The sequence below is a fragment of the Rhea americana genome, unplaced genomic scaffold (assembly GCF_003343005.1).
Source record: "Rhea americana isolate MKP2758 unplaced genomic scaffold, rheAme1 scaffold_0, whole genome shotgun sequence".
NCBI classification, from domain to species: Eukaryota; Metazoa; Chordata; class Aves; order Rheiformes; family Rheidae; genus Rhea; species Rhea americana.
In genome coordinates, this window is record NW_028185037.1 from 16432757 (window position 1) to 16454791 (window position 22035).

General features: G+C 40.2%; 1 protein-coding gene across 1 annotated transcript; it reads right to left on the reverse strand.

Annotated features, from left to right (window-relative positions):
- Positions 1-2839: 2839 nt before the first annotated feature.
- HHLA1 (HHLA1 neighbor of OC90) lies at positions 2840-20425 on the reverse strand. Its single transcript, XM_085318789.1, has 13 exons — positions 20345-20425; positions 19828-19911; positions 19652-19735; positions 18560-18643; positions 17569-17625; positions 17376-17462; positions 15873-15965; positions 14575-14751; positions 13352-13423; positions 13009-13080; positions 3538-3694; positions 3109-3191; positions 2840-2883 (listed from the first exon to the last, which is right to left on the reverse strand). The coding sequence occupies exons 1-13, from the start codon at positions 20364-20366 to the stop codon at positions 2840-2842; spliced, it is 1116 nt and encodes a 371-aa protein (XP_085174915.1). The 5' UTR covers positions 20367-20425.
- Between the last annotated feature and the right edge of the window lie 1610 nt (positions 20426-22035).

Sequence of the window (22035 nt, forward strand, 5' to 3'; positions counted from 1 at the left end):
TTAGAAAGCGTGCTTTCTACCAGTTCCAGACATAGCTACCTTCAAAGACATCATCAGCGAAGCTGAGCTGCTGTTTGCCTCAGAGATGTGATTTTGGTGAGGGCTGGTTTGTCCGTCTTGAACTTCAGCAGGTAGCTGAAGCTGATGACAAAACTCAGGTCTCAGTTGATGTGGATGGTGCTAGGGTGTCACTGTAGACATCACATCATGTCATCTGTGGGCTGCACATCTTTTGGGTACWCCCAAAGCCATCCCAACAGTCCGCTCAAAGCCCTGTCAAAAACTCAGTCTACACAAAACAGTCCCAGACAGCCACAGCRGAAGGCGATGTCAGTGGAAGCTCGCAAAAATGTTGATGTGCACCATCATGAGCCACCCAGGACTCAACAGCTGTGGACCAAATTACCRCAGTGAAGGGCCATGTGGCCACATGCTCAGCTGACTGAATGACCGCAGCTTCTGCATGGAGCGAAGGCACTTCAGGCCAACTGGCTTTTAGCATGGAGAAGTGTGACAAGAGGAGACCATAAAAGTACTTACATGAGCAAAACGCTTGGCTCCATGCAGACACTGTGARCTTCACTGTCTAAACTGGTTCAGTACTGATGTCTTGACAGAAAAAGGACGGCTGCTTTTTGAGTCCAATGGTGCCAGTTCTGTGACCAGCATTATCCAGGAACTTTTACARCAGAGTGAAATATGGCAGAAATTATGCCATATTGATACAAAAATTGATTTCATACAGGCTCCATTAATTTTGTGCTTCCAGATGGAGTCTGCAGCTAGCTCAGCGAATGCTACTAGTGGCTTTTTTATTACCTTAATGTAAATATTCAGCCTGACAAATCAGCATGAGTTTGACTAGGCACAATAATAACCATGGATCCTCTGAGATTTTATATCACYATCACTCATGGACTCAGGAGCCAAAGGTGCTCAGAGACCCTGCAGGACTGAAGACCTCAGAATATGGAAAAAATATGCTTTTGTGAAGGCAATCACTAYGCTCATTTTATTCAGGGAGCCTTGCTTTTGTATTCCTTCTCTCATTCTGTTTTTCTCCTGGGTAAACTAAGCAATAAATCTTAAGCAGCTGAAATAAGAAGGTTGTCATCCAGTTCATGTACCACCCATCAGTATCAGATCATTTCTCAAGATTCCCATAACTATGTGACACTTTCCAATTCTTGGTCCATGAATATGCTCAGACTTCTCTCCCCTTCCCAAGACCCCACAGTGGAGATGGCTGTGACCTACCCCAGTGGCAGGCACTGCTCTGGGGCACTCTATATGTGAGGTTAGCACTCTGCCCCCAGAATAATATTCCTGCAGGAGGAATGCAGAAGTCAGGCATTTCTTATAACCACAAAAGTTTCCTTTAGCATAGGCTACAGTGCTGCAACTCAGAGCTGGTTAATATGTTCTATTTAAAATGTATATAGTTTGTAAAAATATTTATTTTCTTTGATATTTTCTTCTGCTTCAAATGTAAAAAAGAGAAGGATGTCAAATGGACTTTAATTTTTCTGTTTTCTCTGCCTTTTATGTTCTTCTCCTTATATCCTTCTTCCTCACTTCTGAGAACATAATAGACATCATATGGATTAAAAAAATAAAAAAAAAGAGAAAAAAAAAAGAAAAGGAAAAGGAAAAAAGCCTATTTTTGGGGCTTTAAAATGTTTTTATGAGGTTAAAAAGCAGCACTTCCACCAAGGTGCTGTTCACCCAGCTCCTCACAGCAGAACAGAGCCTGTGTGGGGACAGGAGAGGGGTTACAGAGTGGGATCTCTCCCTACCATCGCAGCATCATGGCCATGTTCAGCGCTCCCTCCTGATTTGTACCTTCCTCGTTTCAGTTTTCTTATTCCTTCTACTGGCCTAGCTTGCAATAACAACTGTAATTGAGAGTACTCTAACTTATCTTACTCTTTAATATGCTTAACACTTCTTTCATGTTATCGGGCACAGCAGTGTTTAGGAAGAAGATTGCTACGTCCCATCTTTCTCTGGAGACAACGTTTCTTATGATGCCATCTTTCTTTTCGGCTTTGTATTGATTTGAACACGTATTTCTTCAGTAAAACCTCTAGATTCAACGATGTGCAACAGTAGTAGTGCAAATACTCTTCTGTTGGCAGTATCAGTGGTTTGATGATAGAGCTGGGGTTGATGATGTGTGTGAGGTCTGTTGCATTTGCTACAATGTAGCAAAGTACAGAATTGTTTGGCTACTTTTTCCTTTATTAGACTTGGATTTCAGTTCAGCAAAGGTACATATAAAGGTGAAAGTGAATGGTGACTCCTACAAATCATCACAGAGTGAGAATACAAGAGATGTGAACGTCTCTTTGGCTGAGCTCTTTACTAGATGATTGCTAAAATAATAGCAAACTCTTGATTTGGAATAATGAACAATCTGCATGGATTTAAGACTRAAAAGGAAAAAAGAAACTCTTCCTGTGTTCAATATTTTAGGCTGTTTTTAAATTACTTTGTATTTATCCATTTTTATTACTTTATCATAATTATAAATARAAGTAATATAATTATTTACATGCATGAGACAACCTCATAAATATCCTTTATTAAACACAATTTAAAAAATCCTTTCGATGCTTTTATTACAGTTACATTACTTGCAAAAAATTAATCAGTGTTTTCACATCATTTTTACAATGCCTTGGAGGAAAAAGCATTTCTAGGAAACATCTGGTTAATAGCTTGTCTTGTTACAAATATTTGCAAATAATATATTGCAATTTGATTTTACTCACACTGAGAAATGAGACTACTAAAACTGTCTTGAATCTTCTGATTTGCAGTAAAATTCCTCAGTACTCTAGACAGATTTACAGATGTTTGTAAGGCATTTTTGCTTTAATGCTGGAAGAACAAAAGAAAACTGCACTCAGGACATATTTTACAAGAAGGATATTAAAAACTGACARGAAATTTAAGTACTTTTTTTTTGTTTAATCCGTTAACAAAATCAGCATCAGATAAAATATCTGCCTAATAAAAGACAGCAGATACCCTGTGGAGGTCTACAACTTTGTGTTACACATTCATAGTGGAGTGTGTAGAAATATAAAGAAAAAATATACTTACTGTGGGAGTAAGCCACTCTTTTGACTTTTTCACAGACATAACTGGCATTTTTCAAGAACCAGGAATAGTACTCAACACAGTACCTAAAGATGTAGCTGAAGTTAGGGGAGTAATATCTTGTTAGCTTTCGTAAATTTATCTGTGTCTATAGCATGCTGCTAATATTGCACTTTGAACATAGAAATAAAGAGCTAGATTCTGACTTCAAATTAGATACTTGGAAAAATTTAGCTGAGCTTTATTCTCTCGTAGTCTGAGCAGTGGAAGTCAAATCAGGCATCACCGGRTGCACTGGGGACCCCTTCGGGACTCACCCAGTGTCCTCAGGCTCTCAAAAATAAGCCGTGCTGGTTGAAAATTGTCATTTGAAAAAGCACTGCGGAGCATTTAAGGAAGGTAGAGGAGAGGGAAACTGGTGCCAGATTTTACCTCATGGCTTCCTTTCTTGAATATCTTCTTCGGCTAACGCAGAGGCACAGCTGAAAAAATCTGCACAGCTCCATGAGGCAAGGATTTATCTTCTGCGCTATAACGGTGGCAGGAGGCGAGGACACCAGGGACTCTTTGAGGATTGCCTGAGGACACCCTAGAAAAAAATACAACTCTGAACCAGTTCAAATACTTATCATAAAAAAATTATTTCAGAGACTTCTCTGGGCTGGGAGAAACATGCAGATTACTAAACTAATGTAAATATCTTAAAACCAAGTCTGAGCGAGAGAGATAATTGGAAAAAAAAATAATAACACACATCCTGGGAGTTATCTGAGCGAAAGCACACATATTTTGTTAAATTTGTTACCAATTATCATTACTGATTCGTTACTTAAATTTATGTTGCTTTTACTTAGCACATATGTAAGGAACAGCTTTAAAAATCTAATTTATTTATTTRCTTTTTTTTAGGTGCAGTCTCAAATAGCACTGGTATGTCTGTTTTCCACAGCGCAACACTATGAGATGAACAACAGCACTGTACTCTTATTATATTTGATATTGTACTCTTATTATAGTTGATAYTGTGTGTATACATGTGCCGCTTTAATGCAAAAGACATTTCCAGTTCCACCTTCTTCCCTGCACCTACCCTCTAAATCTGAATGCTGGATTACATTTGACAGGGCTAATAAACAGACTCTTATTGCTCTCTTCATATCTTTTTTTACCCTCATTAACAAAAGAAATATCATTTATACAAAAATTCGGTCTTTCTCTTTGTCCATCTCACCAACTGTATGTCAYTTTTCCCTCTTTTTATTCTAGATACTTTTGAATAATCAGCTAATTTCAGCCCAGTTTTTAGAGAATCATGAAGATAAATGCATTCCTAGAGGTTTCATGAAAACTGACAAGTAATCAGCAAAGAAAAGGTCAATTTTTGCATGCACTGAAAGGAAGGCAGAGATAATTTGTCCATTTTATTACAAGCTTGACAGCAGCCAACTGGTCAATCAGTATTTTTTACCTCCAAGTGGCCACAATTAAATTTCTCTAGATTAAGAAAAGATGTAGGTTAATGGTGTCCCTGRGGGATTAAAACCATTTCCTCCTCTCTTGAGCAACTAAAGGAAAAGTATCTGCTTTATGGTATTTATTTATTGGATCCATAGTCAGCAGCCAGAGACCAACATCTGCACTCCAAACACTCCATCCAGCCCCAAAATGCAGCTGTGCCAGGCTGCAGATACAGTAATGCCACAGAACGGGTGATGGCAGGTGATAGCAAAATCCTGAACTGCTATGTTGTTTTTTGGTGTGAAACAGCCTCCCGTTTGCCTCCCTCTCTATTATAGAAAAGAGAAAAGAAGGCAAGGTGAAAATGCAGGAAAATGAGAAAGGATAACGCAAAACTGGAGCAGATTTTAATTTTTCTTTCTCTTTTCAGCACATTAACAGAAACCCTGGCAATTGCCRTTGTCCTGCCTTCTGCAAGTCCTGTCACCCATCATGTTGCTTCTCGTGCCTACTCAGTCAGCTAGTAATTGCATTATGCTGGGGAAGTGTCAGCAAAGAATTGCACTTGCTGGGAAAAAGAGGAAAAAAAAAATTAATGTTTTCAAAGGATACCTGGGCACAGCTGAAATAACCACCTCCCCTTTGCTTTTTTACTAGCACCGCTGTGAAGAGGAGCTCCTGCGCTGTGTGTGGCTCACTGCGATGCAGCCACGGGTTTGGGGAGGCGCCTGGGGAACCCCAGCATTGCTCCRGGAAAGCTCGCTCAGCCCCGCGTCTCTCCAGCCCCTCAGACAGAGGGCCGTGGGGAGACCTGCAAACGCTCCAGATTTCATGGGAATCAGCCCCGTCCTCAAGGAGGACAGAAGTTGGCTGAGCGTGTGGGGGAGCAAAGAAGGCATTGCTCTTTTCCCAGCGACTCYGCAGAAATCAGGCACAATCTACGTGTGTCGCATTTCCCCCTACGCAGATACTCCAAAACTCCCAAAGGGAGGTCTCACCTATGCAACATCACAGAAAGCGTCAGCAAACCNGCCAGAAGGCTGGAAGCGATATGAAGCACCCTGAAAAATAATAAAACTAAAAAAAAAAAAAAAAAAAAACTCCCTGAAGATGCAAATTTGGGGGCTGTAAATCCATAACCAGGGGCCACGCTTTGAGGAGCCACATTTTTCCCAATCTACGACTCGCTCTCAGAGGCAGCCACCAGGCTGGAAGAGCAAATGTGGCAGCAGTGTGCCGGTTGACCGGCTTTTCCATCCATGTAACTAACAGCCAGATCTGGCCCAGGGCTCGACACACTGCCTTAGCTGCAGGATATAATCCCCTTAGACAGCATAATTGCATTTCCAGGTTCAAATGTCTTACATGCTTTACAGTTTTGGGCCACCTCATGTTATATGATAGGAGAGGTTATGGAGGTGAAATTCGGACTAATGAAGTTCTGTTGAAATAATACTCAACGTCTTGTCGTGCTGACAAGAAGTTTAATATAAAACAGCATTCAGGGCCAGGAGGAAAATAAAGGCACTGCCAACCTGAAAGAGATCGCTATGAAACTATTTCTTTTCTGCTAGGCATTCGCCCAAGGTAGCAGAARTCATGGAGAAGTAACAGACAGACATTTGCAGCTCCCAAACTCATGGATGCTGCAGAAAACTGGCCACCAGTTGTGTCCTGCACAAATATCAGGCTTATTCAGTCAACGAGGGGCCAGCGGCAGCCTCATTTCTCTTAATCKTAGTAGTTTTGTGTGAATATCACTAGCTTTTGTCCACTTAACTGCATTCGACACAYTTTGATTTTTTTCCATTTGAAGGTAATTAAAAATGACTGCTTTTTCTTTTGCTTTAATAAMTGCTCTTCATGTTAGTAACTGAACATCAGAGCATACTGGCGCTGAGGCTTTAATTTGAACTGTCTATGAAAGGGGACATTAGACTTGCTGTGAATAATTAAAACATACAACACACCTCCCTGCTAATAATTTCGAAGTTTCCACCGAAATGGGTATTCATTATGCTGCTTAACAGGTATTTACACAAGCTTTGTGCTTTGCCAGCAGAAATTCAGCCTCATCTAAATGCAAATTTAATGACTGCCATTTCAGTTTTGATTCATTTATGTGGGAAAGAGAAGTCAAATAAAAAAGTTAAAACAAATTGCTTTGATTTTCATTTATGGCTATAATTTCATTTTAAATGAATGTTGTATTTAAATAATGCTGTATTTGTGTAAAGCTTAAATTCACTTTCAATTAATGTTGTATTTAATTTTGTTTGGATTAGTATGTATGGTACACTCACATCACATTGTGGAATTCAATTTTTCGGTGCTTCACAGTACTTTTTATTTCTGTTCTGTAATAAATTTCTACTGTGAAATTTCTTTTTCATATCCACTTCATGAATTCCTACACATCTGKATTGGAACAAAAAACAAGTTTGAAAGTAGAAATTTATTTCACAACAGACTATTCTTTTTCATCCAACTTGAGGCAATCAAAACAGGCAAGAGAACTCAGGAACTACAATTCCCTGTGCAGAGCATCGGTCTTGTCTATTCGTATTTACCACACTACTGCTATAGGCAGACAGTGATTAGTTTTTGCTGCAGTAAAAAGGCTTTTCCATCAGTAACTGAATATCACGTTTCTCTGACACTGAGATTAAATTTTGCTGTCAGTGAAAATGAATGTTAAGGATACCGTGTATAATTCAAACTTGTAATATCTCTCCCTGCATGTTGTAATATGCACACTTGCATATTTTATTGGTTGTCGTTAAGGAAAAACCACTTTTGTGATCTAAGAAACGACCTGGATTTCAAAAGGTGTTGCCGAGCCTCAGGCGGGAGCRGCAAACTGGATTTGCTGTCATTATGGTCCTACCAAGCGGGGCCAGGCCATGGGYTGCAGCACTGTCCCACCATCCTCCAGACTGCCTGGTTCTAAATAGGATYTTAGCCCCAACCAGCTGGTGCTCTCCTGACCATTGCCTGGGCTGGGGCTTGGGATGACATGCCAGCAACTGTTCCAATAAACTCTACATGGATGAGGCCAGTCTCTTGGTGGGGTGAGGGACAATCAGACTGGGCCACTCGTCACCAGAGCCAGATTATGGGCTTTGCTACCACTTTGGTTTCTTAGCTGCAGCCAAAGTGTTTTTTGCCAATCTCTTAAATCCTTCTCTTTATGGTGACTGTGCACTGGTCATGTGCTTTAGCAGAGTGGGTAGGGCTCTTCATTGCTTTGAGGTCACCACTGTTTGATTTTCTTTCAGGGTGCCATGACGTATATGCAAGTTTACAGACTCTCTCATACTAGTTTCTGATAAAGAAGCATTTACAGAATCACAGAATCACCTACAGCATGTTAGGGTTGCATCCAGGCCGGCCTTGAATAGCTCCAGAGAAGGAGACTCCACAACCTCTCTGGGCAACCTGTGCCAGGGCTCCGTCACTCTCACAGTAAAGAAATTCCTCCTCATATTCAGGCAGAACTTCCTATGGTTCAGTTTGTGCCTGTTGCCTCTTGTATTTAGGTCCTCTCCGTTCACTGCTCTCATCAAAATCCATGTTTTCTAGCCTTTGCAAAGAGGGTCAGCTTCCAGTCCCAACTTTTCTAGGTTTTATACAGTTTTGACTATCAGGCAGCAAGTGGCACATTAAAAAACTGGACTGTACACACTGCAAGTCCAATCACAGAATCCAACAACTTTCAGTTAACCAGCTTTTATCTAATCTCCAAGCCAAATTGATCTGCAAGATATGAAGAGTTTTTTTTGTTTTTTTTTTTTTTTCATAATCAGTTCTTGGTGGACAAGATTTACCTTAGCACATTCCTCTTCTCCCCATCAAGACAAGAAGGAATAGTTCATCTTAAATTGTCCCCTTCACATTATCAAGAGTGTCAAGAAATGAAAATATATTCGTATGATACGATACTGACTCATTTCCTTTGGGTTTTGGATGTGTCATACACATCCTATGCATGTCATAGGAGCTAACACAAGGACTGTGGGTTATTTTGATTTCCTTAAATAGAAGTGAAATGAGAGAAAGCTCAAAATAAGATAACCGGCTTCCTATCATCATTGTTCAAAAAGCCGCTTACACGAAGCACTGCTGCTTGGCTCAACACCAGTGAGTCTCCTCCTTGGAAACAGATCTCCGCAGATGTTTCTACCGCTGTACTCTGAAGCCTCCTAGGCAAATSTTTCCCCTTCTGTTCCTTGCCTCTGCCTTTTTTGTGGGATTTCTCTCATTGTGTTTGTATGCTCAGTTGATGCTTTTACAAAACTCCCTTTTTTTTGAAGGCTGATATTTTTAGCTCCAATAACATTACCGCCCTCTGAGAAGTGATACCCCGCTGAGTCTTATGCTCTCAAACATTTTGGGTTTTGATAGTATGATTTTTTATTTTTTTTTCAAGGTAAGCAWCCCAAGATCTGCTGATAGACTCAGCTGAACAGAACAGGACTGGTAACTAAGAAAAACCTGATCAGAATCAGCAAAAGCTTCAAAATGTTGACAGCACAAAATCCTCACTCTAATTTGCTGCAATAGGCAACAACAATAAAAAAAAAAGTAAAAAAGTAAAAAGTAAAAAGTGAAAAAGTAAATTCTACCAATAAGTAAGCAGTGTTCTTGCTCACTGACTTTGTCAGTATTCCTCATGGCAGCAAACTGGAGATCTGCAACAGGACAGCTGTCTCTGAGACATACATGMGTATCTGCCCCCTAAAAATTCTTCAGGGACAAGTAAAGGTGTGTTGAAAATCAGCAATGAGCAAATAAATGGAAGTTAGTATTAAGAATGTCATTAGAAAAGGTGAGATTAGAAGGGAGTCTGGGCCAAAACTTGGGCTTTAAGTCTCAAAGTGAGACTTAAAAATAGCCTCAAGACTTCCAAAATGAGGACCTGAGGCTTGTCTGCATTGAGCCGGGGAGCTGGCTACATCCTGGACACTCTGTCAGTACATTAGCATAGAAAGACCACAGGGATGCAGTATCTAACTTCACGGACAAAGCTGCTGGTGATGCTCAGTTTTTCACATTACTTCTCCTGTTTTGACAGGCTAACTGTCAGAAGCAGAGTGTTTAGGAAATCATATCAAAGACTCATGATTTCCTTTGACAAAATCGGAACAGTGCAGCTTTTTCTACGTATTTCCAACTAATCCATCAAAAATCATAAAATCAGTATTTCTCTTTGCCGTCCTTGCTTACCATCCCTCAGAATTTACAGACCCTTGTTTGTTCACATTATCATGCTTTTGTTCTGTTCCTTATGTATCCAAACATCCATTTGAAAAGTATTATTTGACATTTCAGTTCTTTGAACAACTGGAGAGCTCCTCTGTTACTGTCTGTAAGAACAAATCAAATGATACTAAAGGACCCCTGTAATTTAACCGATATATTACCACTGCATTACCCAGCACCTAGGTTTTTTACATCACACAATTGCTGCACAACACAAGCACTCAACGGACTGCTCTCCCAAAATGACTTCTGATAGACCCAGCCACAAAGTTAGAATTATGCTCCCACTTCCAGTTTAACACTCACATTTCTCATTGCAGCATAGTCTGCTTCAATGGTGGGATTGAGGACAGCCTCTTCTGACAGCATCCCATGAGCTTAGAGCCAAAATCAGGTCTGAGCAGCCAAACTGGCATATATTGGCTGAATGGGGCTTAGAACATAGTTCTAATGCCAGGAAATGCTGGAATTYAGCCACTCATTTAGTCTAGAAATAGAACAGGATTTCTTTTCTAGCCCTGTTTTCAAAGGATATATATTGCTCTAACTTCATGCACTATGGGGATTTTCAGACTCATCTTAATGATAACCATGGAATTTCTCTTCCTAAACAGTTACGTTGTGTGGAGCACACATCTTTATGATCACATTATCAGCTGAACACAGCTGATAAACASAAACTAAACCCCAGTCTGGAGTATAGGCACCTACTTTTTGCCTGAATGCCAATATTATCAATTAGGATTTTCTCCCTAAATAGAGTGGAAATATGAACTCATAATAATACTGAAGTGCTTCTCCATATAAAAATACCAAAAATGGAACATATACACTACATCTTTCCAAAGCTCATATTCATGGAGCATGTCTCCTAGTGGTCTCCAAAAGCTCCAGTTACAAATATTTTTCTCCCTCCCGCTCATTCCTTGAGTGCCATAGGTTTAGCAGAAAGTGTAACTTTTAATCAGGAGCCACCAAATGCATGCAACTTTCTTCAGCTGGTCCTTGCCTGCAACATCACRTCGTTTAGTTTTCAGGTTGATCACTTAGAGTGAGGACACCAGCCAGGGAGTGCAGCAGCCCTTGGGGAGCTGGCACTCTGTTTTTTCACGCAATTGAAACGAATTGTAGGGCATGGTGGTGCCCTACAACCAGTTTTGAGGTGCCCTATAATTCTGAAGTATTGTTGGACTTGAAAAGCAAAATGATACTTGCTGTAAGAAAGCAATAAATCACTATTCCTCATTCCCTCTGCCCTGTGCTGGGATTTTTTTCTCTTCTTTGTAGTCAGTTAACTCGCTGTAGCAGGGACTGTCTGCACTGTACAATATTTAGCCAGATGAGACACRGTGGTAGCTATTACCAAAGCACTATTTCACTTGTCATAAATACAGTTTGCAAGAAATCTGTTCGAAGACTAATTGCTGGACCTCATGTAAAATATGGCACAGACAGGAACATATTACAGCGGCAAGATTAGCTGCTTTGCATTTTCATAAGTATTTACATAAGCATAAGAATACCGGTGTACAGAGACCCCGTATAACAACATGTTGGAAACAGTACCCGTGATCTCATTTTCATTTACCTAAGCCTTGRAGTTGCTATAGCAAATTCAAAACATATCGCAGCAAATGTGTAATCTAGCCAGATTCCTGCCAGTCCTTACTTGTGCAGGACTGGSGAGCAGCCCCCGAGTACCAGGTGATGCCATTCCTTACGCAACAGGAGACAGTCGTTTTGCACCTGCCCTACCACATTTGCAGAGCAGCAGGCCTATGTATCACCTATAACGTTTTTCTTGATAGGCTGTGAAATAGCGCGGGGCTGAGTAAAGYGGGATTCGTACTTTGGAGTAACTCCACGCCGTGAGCGAGGTGATTGACTCATGTTAACGTCTCATAGTATAGTACTGGAGCGTGGAGCTGCTGGAGAGAGCCAGCAAGCCCCTGATCCCTATCCCAACTCAGAAAAGAGAAAAGGCTAAAAACGTCACCAAAACTGTCCGTAGGCAAATTCAAAACGGACTTCTTCAGTTCCGGGAAGGACTTTAAATGTTGAATCCCATATGCCGCTAAATCTGGGAGAAAATTTGTTTTTTTCTCTGTTTTCTCTGTTTAATATGTTGATTATTGGCGATTTCTTTCCTAGATGTTTAATTTCTTCTTGCACAGAAAGCATCTCTGTAGCGTATCTGTGAATAGCGCTGCAGGGATCAGACGCCTGTAAACCAGGGTCACCTTGTAGGCCCCACTGTTCAACCATTTTGCCATTTGCCTTTACTCTTCATGGAGTAAAACAAGCGTACRCTTTCCAAGGGATGCTGCAAGGGGAAATACTCTGGAGCATTTTACTCTGCCCTATGATTTATCATTCTGACTTTGACTTGCTAGCGCAGAGTGCTGAGACTGCAGGATGGCTGGGACTTGCTGCTGAGATTTAGTCCCATTATACTCCTAAGCTTTGCAAAACCTGGAGTGAGGATCGAGCTTGGTCTGAGTCACTGCCAGCCCCGGAGCAGGGGCTGCACTCTTTCAGAGTCCACGTGCCCTTTTTGGCATCTAACCAGGATCAGTTTTTCAAAGCATGTAGCTGCTTACTAAATATGTGTAAATGTATGTTTATTACCAAACTAAGGATAGTAAGTGGATGAGCACTTCAGCATAAATTTACCAGGCTGAGCTCTTAAAACCTAGCTATTCATGCTTAAAATTATGAAGCGAGTTATTTTCTGAAAATCTAGTTGATCCTTCTTTAGCCTAAGAGGAAGTTTACAGTTTTTAAAATTCAAGGTGATTCAGGGAGATTTCTTGTATCAGGGGTTGAATTAACCGTTTTATCTGTACCAATAGGAAAATTTAAAGCATGATGTACTCTTTTGGAATAAAGGGATTTTAGGATTATCCAAAAGCCAATCATCTTAAAATTAACATGTGAAGTGCATCTGTTAATTCTGTATTGATAGTATAATTTGTATGTTAAATTTGTGAATGACACAAATATAAGCATCAATCCATTTGATATATATATGTGTGTATGTGTGTGTGTGTGAGAGAGTTTTACATATATAAGGTATAATATTAAGTACATTAAAAATGTATGTTGTTTCTTCATTGAGAATGAGTGTTTKGACAGACTTTCTTAAACAGTACTATTTTTGCCACATGAGGTGCAAATACTTACTGGCAGCTGAATGAAGTTTTAGTGCTGYATCAGGCCTGTAGGGTCGTGCAGACAATCCTGAGGAAGATAAATCTGAAGGAAGGAAAAGACTATAAATAGTCTTGACATCATAACAGAAACAAATGARCAAATGAAAGGTTGTTTGAAAAAATAACATTAAAAATGCTGAAGTCATAGAGCACTAATAAATACGTATATAGACACTGATACGTAAATATATTCACACTCTCCTGTTTATACAGGAGTGTGTGTATATTATCTACAAGGAGAGACAAATGTATTGTTTTCTCTTTCAGAAGTGTGCCAACTGACATGCTTTGTTGTTATCCCGGATCAGTCTCACCTGGCTCTGTCTGCATCAGTTTACTTGTTTCTTGAGGAGGCCCGGGCTGTGTCCAAAATGCAGACATTTCAGCTATGGRAACAGAAAGACACATTCTTCATTTYATTYGGSATATTTGTTWTTCRTCTGCCCAGTGCACAGAAACAGCCTGCTATGCAGTAGAGAGATCACCAGCTGCAGCACCTTGCAGGGTACTTCCAGTGACATGTAAAAATTAAAGGATGAAAACGGAAGGATAAAAGCTGTGCTTTATTAGATCTCGGAAGGTCCATCAGCTAGCAGAAAGCAGACAAGGATTTGAAGAAGGTAAGTTTAGTGGAGACCTACAGAAGCAACTCCATGTTGCTCTTTCTCAGATCTGCTCCCTGGATTTGGAGCAAAACGTGGGCAGAGACCTAGGTGGCTGAGATGCGTGTGGAAAAAAAAAAAGTCAAGACATAGAGGCAGCTTCCCACAAAAGCATAAAAAGTGACGGGAAAGTCATTATAATGTATTTTAGCACTTCTACAATAATGAAATTGAATCAGTTGCAGCACAAGGGCTTTGAGGCACCCCCAAAGTTTGTWCTGTTGAAGGTGAGGCACTGTTGAAGCCAAGACTAGCAATCCATCTGCCCAGATTTCTGAGCAAGTTTGGAGGAATGGGAACCTCCTGAGATGTTACCTTGTGCAACACATCTCAACTCTCTGCCCAGTGAGGTCTCCTTATAGAGCAATATCTGGTCGCCATAGCTCATCTCCTGAACTGCTAGTTAATAGGGTTGGGTGGCAGAGCACCCTGCAGGGATCCTGAGCACCCTGAGGGGTCTCTTAGCCACCCTAGGCACCACAGATTAGAAACCACAGCAGCAGGTAAACTTGTGAAAGAGAAACTAAAATACACTTTTCTGGATGAAGGGACTTATTCTAAGAGGATCTGTCAAGAAGTCTCCTTTCTACCTGCCGGGCCTTTGCAAGAAAGGGTCTTTCACCCAGTTTGGATGTGTAAATGCAGATACTTTTGTGGGTTGCTGAGTAGAGCGAACAGCTCCTGCCGCTGCCAGGAACCACAAAGGACGTTACGAGTGGTAAACCATGTCTCCACCCTGAGACCTAGTTTGGGCTGCAGCCAGCTGGAGCAAAGGGAAATGGAGAGCCCTCCTCCCCCTGCCCGGCAGAGCTGGGTCCCACTAACTTATGGCCAGCGGGAATGATGCGGGAAGGACTCGTCGGTGCGGTACTCACGGGCTGGTGCTGTGGCCGTGCTCTCTGCAGTGTCTCCAGCTGTGCCATGCAATTTCCAAACATCCCAGTTTTCCAGTGATGGAAACCCCGATCCTGTCGTGCCAGCTGTCTTGGKCCATGATGGGACCTTTGTAGGAGGGATTTCCTCTCCCTTCAGAACAACTGGGATCCTCGTAGCTGGGGAGAGATAGAGGCGCTKGCACTCGCAACACGTTGGATGCTGGTGGCTCATGGCCAAGCTCACGCACGCTCTAGGGCACACTAATGTCAGAAATGCACCCAGAGAATCCCCTCTGTTCCCTGAATGCTTTCACTGGTAGCTGACTGGCAACCTTCTCATTGCATTTTAAAAAATCTGTTTTTCTCTTTCTTTCCATGTGTCAATAAAGTTTGAAATTTTAATTGACAACATTTCAGCATGTGAGTTTTCATAAACAAACAAAAAATACAATGTGAAGTGTTCTTTCAAAGCTTTCCTTATTTTTTGCCTCCCTCCAGAAATTATTCTATTTCCTAAAYTGCTTCACTGTGGAAGGAAGAGATGAATGCCTTTGCCTATGTGGGAGCTAGGAGGTACTGAAGGGCAGATGCTGGAATTTGAGAACTGATGACATTTTGTGGTAGAAATGATAACTGGGGTTAGAAAAGATAATAAAGGTTTGTATGAGGTTTAAGAAATTAAACCCTAACTAGGGTTAAGAAATAGCACCCTAACTAGGGCAACATGGAAATTTTGCCGTTGATAGATGCAGTTGCAGTGAGTAGAGGTACAAAGTCTAGATTTGAATTCATCTTTGTTTCCAGTACATGGAAGTGAGTCTAAGGCCTTAATTTTCCACTCTCAAAGTCATTATACTAGCACTCTTCTATCTTATAGCYGAGCAGTGAAGATAAATGCACCAATATCTGTGAGATGTTCAGGTCCTCACAACTGAAGATCATATAAATATCACAGACAGATAAAGAAATAAGGAAAAAATRACAATAAGTAAGGAGAAGAAATAGTGTGAACAACATTTTTCCTGATTTAATRCCGCCAAATATTTTTTATCTATTTTTCTGACTCCTTAATAAATGTCTTTTGCTAATGAAATGGCAATGAAAGCAATCAACCAGGCTTTTTTTCAATATTTTTTCTACCCTCCAGTTATCCAGGGCAGTAATGGCCTCATTTTCTRCTCTTTAAGGTAAACTTTTCTCTTACTCTGTATTTGCAGGTCAACATTATAGTGTTTGTGCAGCAAATCTAAGCACTCAGCTGTCAGTCAAAGAGAACAGGAGTCAGAATACTTGCGCACTTTCAGATCTCCACATGTGTTCTGCTGATGGATCCATGGTTTTGTTTGCATCTTCCTTTAATTTCATGAAACTTGAAAAAATCGAATCTAGATCTTTGAGAGATGAGAAAATAAGGTGCTCAGTATCCATAGCATATTCAGTGTGACAAAAAGGAAAGGAGTTGGATTCTGGTATAAAAGGAACAGTAGCTGTCTTTTTTTAAAAGAAAGATATTTTTGGCAAACTGCCTGCCTTTGATTTGTTTTAAGCAGGAGGGCAATGTTGAACACCTTTTGGYATAGGTGAAATTGCCATTGATTTCACTGTTTGCCTGTTACAGTCAAGCAATCAAAATGAGAAATATGTACCAACTGCAGTGAGAGGTCCTATTGGAAGCACAGTTCACTCTGGCAAAGCAATTTTGGGTGGAAGAACCATGCAGCATACTGGCTAAGTATATTTGACCCTTTTCTGATGGTAACTCACATAAAGAGATTATTCCCACTGAGACCTAAGGGATTTATTCTTTTAAATCAAAAGAATTACAGAGTCTCCTCAGTCCAGGACTGAATTCCATGAAAGCTCTGATCCCATGAGAGAAGATGTTGTGGTTTGGGGTGCAGGATCCAAAGAATCAAAAGATGCATCTTCAGTTTCCATTTTTTTCTGTAATTTCCAATTTTTATGTAACTTGCATATCTCTCAGATCTTAGAGAGGAGATATTTATTGGTCTAAAAATATCACTGCTTCACCCACTTAGGAAAAGTTTGAAATTAAGTGGCTAGGGGTTCATTGCTAAATATCTTCAGATGTAGTCCCAGAGATAGTCTTTTTTGTCCTATCCATRTCTTAAATCCCTTTTATACCCAGCACTCAGGCTGTGGTGTCTATCCAGCCACAGTATGGGTTCACTTGTCTCCACAGTATGGACAAGAAAAGGCTCAGCCTGAACATAGCACCGCCGTGTCATGTCACCATCGCTCACTGCCTCACACCCATGAAAGTACAAATTGCCTTGGGAAATATTATCCCTGTCCGCTTCTATAAGGCTTTCGTATCCAAATGGAAATATATATTATCTAACCTGCCTAATCTCAAGAAGGGAACCACAAAGTCCAGTTGGGCTTATAAGAGGGGACCTTTGACTAYGGCTTCAGTCTATGAAGAAGGATTGGAGCAGCTCACTAGCTGCTCCTCCAGTCCGCTCTCTTATTTCCAGGGCTTTCTGAGCAAAATAAATAAATAAATAAAATAAAATAAAAATCAAAGCAGTAAGAGCAGCAAGTCTGAATCACACTTTCTGAAATGCCAGATYGCCCATAGTTTGCAATGAAAACAAAGGTTTTTGTCCTTTCCTCCAAYAGAAGACCCCACATTTAATAACTTGAAATTTGTAAATTCTACTTATTTTTCTGTGGTGAATATGGAGTAATATATGAAACAGYACATTCATTGCAAGTGCTGTCTGGACATGGTTTTCATTGCTGTTGCTATTTACTTTTATTCCTCAGGAGGTACTTACCCTGGTCACCAGATGTGTTACTGGAAATCGTGTAATTAATAACAGGAAGCTTCTCTAGTATCTCCCAAAAAGCAGACAGATTTCTCCCTGCAAATATACATGCTTAAAAAATATCACAGAGCTCTTGCTCATGACGTAAGCCATCAATGAGAGCCATAAGGCAATATTTTGGGTGGAACTTTTTCACGTTTACCTGTTTGGCCTGTTATCATGCAGATATAGATACAATCTGAATTGTTGCTCTGACTCACTGCAAGGGAAACACATGTAAAACAGACACTTGCTACTAGTTTTCACTATACATTGTTATCTTAAGTAGCAGAAGACACAAACTCAGAATAGTATGTGGCTTCTCAATCRGCTGAAGATTTTCCATCATCCATTTTGACAAAAGCTTAATCCTTTATCAGAATGCTGTTTTTCTTAGAAAGCCAATAACAGTAGAAAATTTCAATCTCTTAAACACAAAAACAAACATTTCTACASATTTCTTCTGAAAATAAAAGGTTTCATTGGATAAATACCACATGATACTTTCCAGGAACCATTCCCATCTGTGAACTTGATGTCTGTCTAGACTACATGTTTCATGAGATTTCAAAACTCCAAAGAGAAGGCTGCCCTATTTCATAAAAAGTTAGCCAGAAACCTCAACCTATGCAGAAGAATTGGAGCAGAGGACACTTATATGAGGCAGCATGAAGTCCAAATGCTAATATTTCAAAGCAAAATATTTCTATTTTATTAAAATTCTACATTACAAACATTCTTACAAGGAAAAAAAAAACATTTCATCAAAATATATAGGCCATAATTATTTTGATGAAGTCACAATTTCAAAACATATCAATATTCAATAATAATTCATCAAATTTTCAAACAAAACAAAGATAATCATGTAAGTACGTATCTCTTTCTGTCTTCCCCCCCCCCCAAAAAAAAATTATACATGGTGTATAATACCAGTGTGCATATATATTATGTAATGTATGCATACATGACGTACTATTATACATACAATAAAACATTTTATATATGTATGTATATTCTTTTCCTGTAAGGGGACTGTTTACARCTCTAATCCACACTTTATAAGATAAATGCTGAGGAATAAGCAGGAGAAATCATAGGCTTTTATGCATGAATAAATGCCACAAACAAGAATGATAAGAAGAAATGCAAACCTGAGAGAATAGAAGTAGACTTGAAAATTTCTGTGAGATAACTAGTGGAGTTTCCAATAATATCAACCAGTAAAGCTGTAAAATCTAAAAGACAAACAGAGAAAGTTCATAATCCAAAACACATGTTCCACCATCCACGCCAAGTCAAAAAATTATTTTTTCTCTGTAATTGTATTTTGGATATATATTTGTGCATAATAAGGTTTAAAATATTTTAAAGTTAAGAACATTTTTACTGAACAGGAATGGGATTAGGAAGTCACTTGAATACTCTGAGGAAATGTGAAWGAATGATGATGTCCAAAAAATCACTGATGTTCAATTTCCACTGCTCTAATCACCAAGATATTCTGGATGTGGGTCAAAAGATTAGGGTATCTCTACCATCCTCCTACTATGACTGAGTGATTATGTAGCAAGGATGATAAAATGACTGATTCCAGAAAAARCCACAGAAGTCATTGCTGCTTTAACGAGATGGTCATCACGTGCAACTTGAAGAATATGAGGTCCATTCTCTAGTTGCTGAGATATTTTTGATATCTCACRATAATCAGCCATTAATCTAGAGCGCTGAGATTTATTCTGGAATTGTAAATACTATGAGATCAGGCATGTGAATGGATATTAGGTGAAGAAYTTACCTACACTGCATTAAACAGCTCTGTGTAGTTATTAATCCTTACTTTTCACTCCTGTTGGGATCACTGAAGGTGTTGGAGGCACCGGTGTAGAGAAAGCCCTGTCCATACCCTGTGAGTTGCCTCCAGAYAGTGAAAATGATACTGAATGGTGATAGAGCAGTGGCTCTTCGTACTCCCCGGAGGAAAACGAAGTCTTTCCCACCAGGGTGAACCATGCTGCTCACTTGACGGACAGCTCCGCTCCAGGCTGGATGGTTGGGTGCAGCCATCTGAGGCTGCCTTCATCGAGTCTCCCCAAAGGGTCAGAGCATGAGTAATGGACCCTGGCCTCRATATGGCAATGCTACCAACAAAAATAAAGTCTACAGGACTGAGGTTAYAGCTTTCAGCTCTAACGAAAGCATTCAGCCTAGGCACATTCAGTTGCTAACCTTTCTTGTGTACCCACCCGTCAAGTCATTTGTCACATTGTTCAAGCAGTAGCAGTGATGCATAGGGAACTTGCCAGGGTCAACATTTTTCAGGTTAGAAACTGTAGAAAGAGACAGAGAAAATGGATATCTTGATGCATGCCCTGTGCAGGAGAAAATGTTTCTGAGCAGGGCAAAGTGGTAAGGCACTCACTGTTATAAATGGTGACTGACACTTTGTGGAAGGCAAAAGAGCTGTGAGATGTAACGCTCAGCAAGGAGAAAAAAWTTTTGGTACCTGCAGAAACATATGCCAACTGATATTAGTGGTTAGAACAAATTATGTGAACAGAATGTTTTGACTCTTCTCATTTTATTTCTAAAAAACTCCTTGAGGTGCTGATATTATACAGCTGCATGAGACTGAATTCTTTTTCATTTCCTCTGCGGGAATGATCATTAGTATCACCTTTTTTTTTTAATTCTAGCAAGCAAACCTGTACCACATCATAAAGCACTTCTTAGAGACATCCCATAAGTAATTATATTGTGTCTATATTTAAACACACTAATTTCTAAAGACTTTGGGGTAGATGGCTTTCTGCATTGTAAATGTGCAAGTGTAACTTGCCCGGAGAGTTAATTTTTGAGGCTGACAGCATGCATTTATGGCTTTTTCTACTAACACTTCCTTTATCTCATTCGGGGCTGAGATTCATTAGTCACCTTACCTTTGAGTGTCGTGTCCAGCATGCTGTTCACTAGCCCAGTCAGGTTAACAGCAGCCAGATCTACAGACTTCGCAGGCAGCTCTGAAAAAGAAGGGATCTCTCTGAGCAGCTGGCCGCATGACAGAAATGCTAGGGAAAAGCCATTAATCCCCTGCTTGTATATGGCYTCAGGTGACAGAGGTGGAGCCATTTGACAAAAAGCCTCCGGAATGGGAAAACGAAGTGAACTGGCTGTGTATTGAGTCACACAGAAGAAACTCTGGTGAGAAAATAAAAAGGCCATGAGTGCAGAGAGAAGTYTGAAAAAATAATAAAATGAAGTGGGCAGTGTAATGGTAGACCAAGATTTAGGTAGGACTCTAAGTGATCTATTCCTTTCACCATGGCCTTGAGCAGGCTACCAGAGAGCCTAACAAAGTCCTGACAGTTTGGTGCCCCCTCGTGCTGGACAACGTGCATTTACTTAAAAAGAACATTAGATCTCTCTTTGCAAATCACAAATAGAGATAATATCTGTCAGTTTTCCCTCTTTCCCCAAGCTATAGAATTTGAATGAAAATGGAGGTATTTTGTTTTCTCAGGTGCCCTAATGGCCGTATTGCTACCAGAACGAAGAATTAACTGTAGTGGAATCACATTTTTATTTAAAAGATGCTTTCTTTCTATTAATGTTGCTTATTTACTTTTCCCAAGTCAAAATTTCCAAAGATTTCCCTTTTACTTTCCTCCCACAAAGTCATAAAAAAGCAGAGCAGTATAGTGTTGGTGTGTGTGAGGAGGAAGGTCTATGTGTGTGTGWGAGAGAGACAGAGACAGACAAAACATAATGGGAAAGAAAAAGAAGCATAAAAAACTAAGATCAGAGCAAAATTGAATTTGGGGGGAAATCACCGTTTTCCAGTGATGTTGTTGTTATTTGTAACTGTTTATAAACCAAGCATGTTTTAAACATGCACATGCAGCCCAGCACTTTTTGTGCTGTAGAAATCACCCCAGATTTGGGAAGGSTTTTTGGAAGGGGACTGGAGTTGCACTCTAGGACTGGACTTGTTGTTAGCATAGAAGAAAGAGAAAGGAAAACAGAAGGAAATGGAGAGCTGGGATGGAGTGCAAGGAAAGAGAGAAAACAACGTTATAAGTTTCCCACAAGTGTGGATGTTGATCTGGGCCAGGGATCTGGGCAATCCTGAGGAGGCACCTTGTCTAGGTGAGGAACCATGGCAAGAGCAAGGGCTTTGAGATCACAGCTTCTGCTGGAGAAGGGTCCATCCCCATGCCCAGTACAGTACCTCGAGCTTGCATTAACCCCTTACCTGCAGTAGCCAGCACTGCCACATGCTTTTCTTTCTTGTTTTCTCTTCGTAGACATAAAGCTATGAAGAAAGAGAAGACTGAGAAACAGTTTGCCTTGAGCTGGCAAGTAACTCCCAGCTGAGTTCCTAGCCTGGGTTATTTTGTTGCTSTCATTCATATCTCAGAAATGGATGGACATAAGCACTGCAAAGCAGGCCACAGAGTATCTGTAACAGCAGTGGATCAAGCACCTAAGAATAAGAATGTCCCAGAGGACCTGGAAGCTGAAAGAATAAAGCAGTTTAAATAACAAGGCTTGTGCTCCTAATTCAAGAATCAYAAGAAAAAAGCAGTAACAAGCTGTTCTAGAAGTCTGAACTAGGCTTGMAAACACTCAC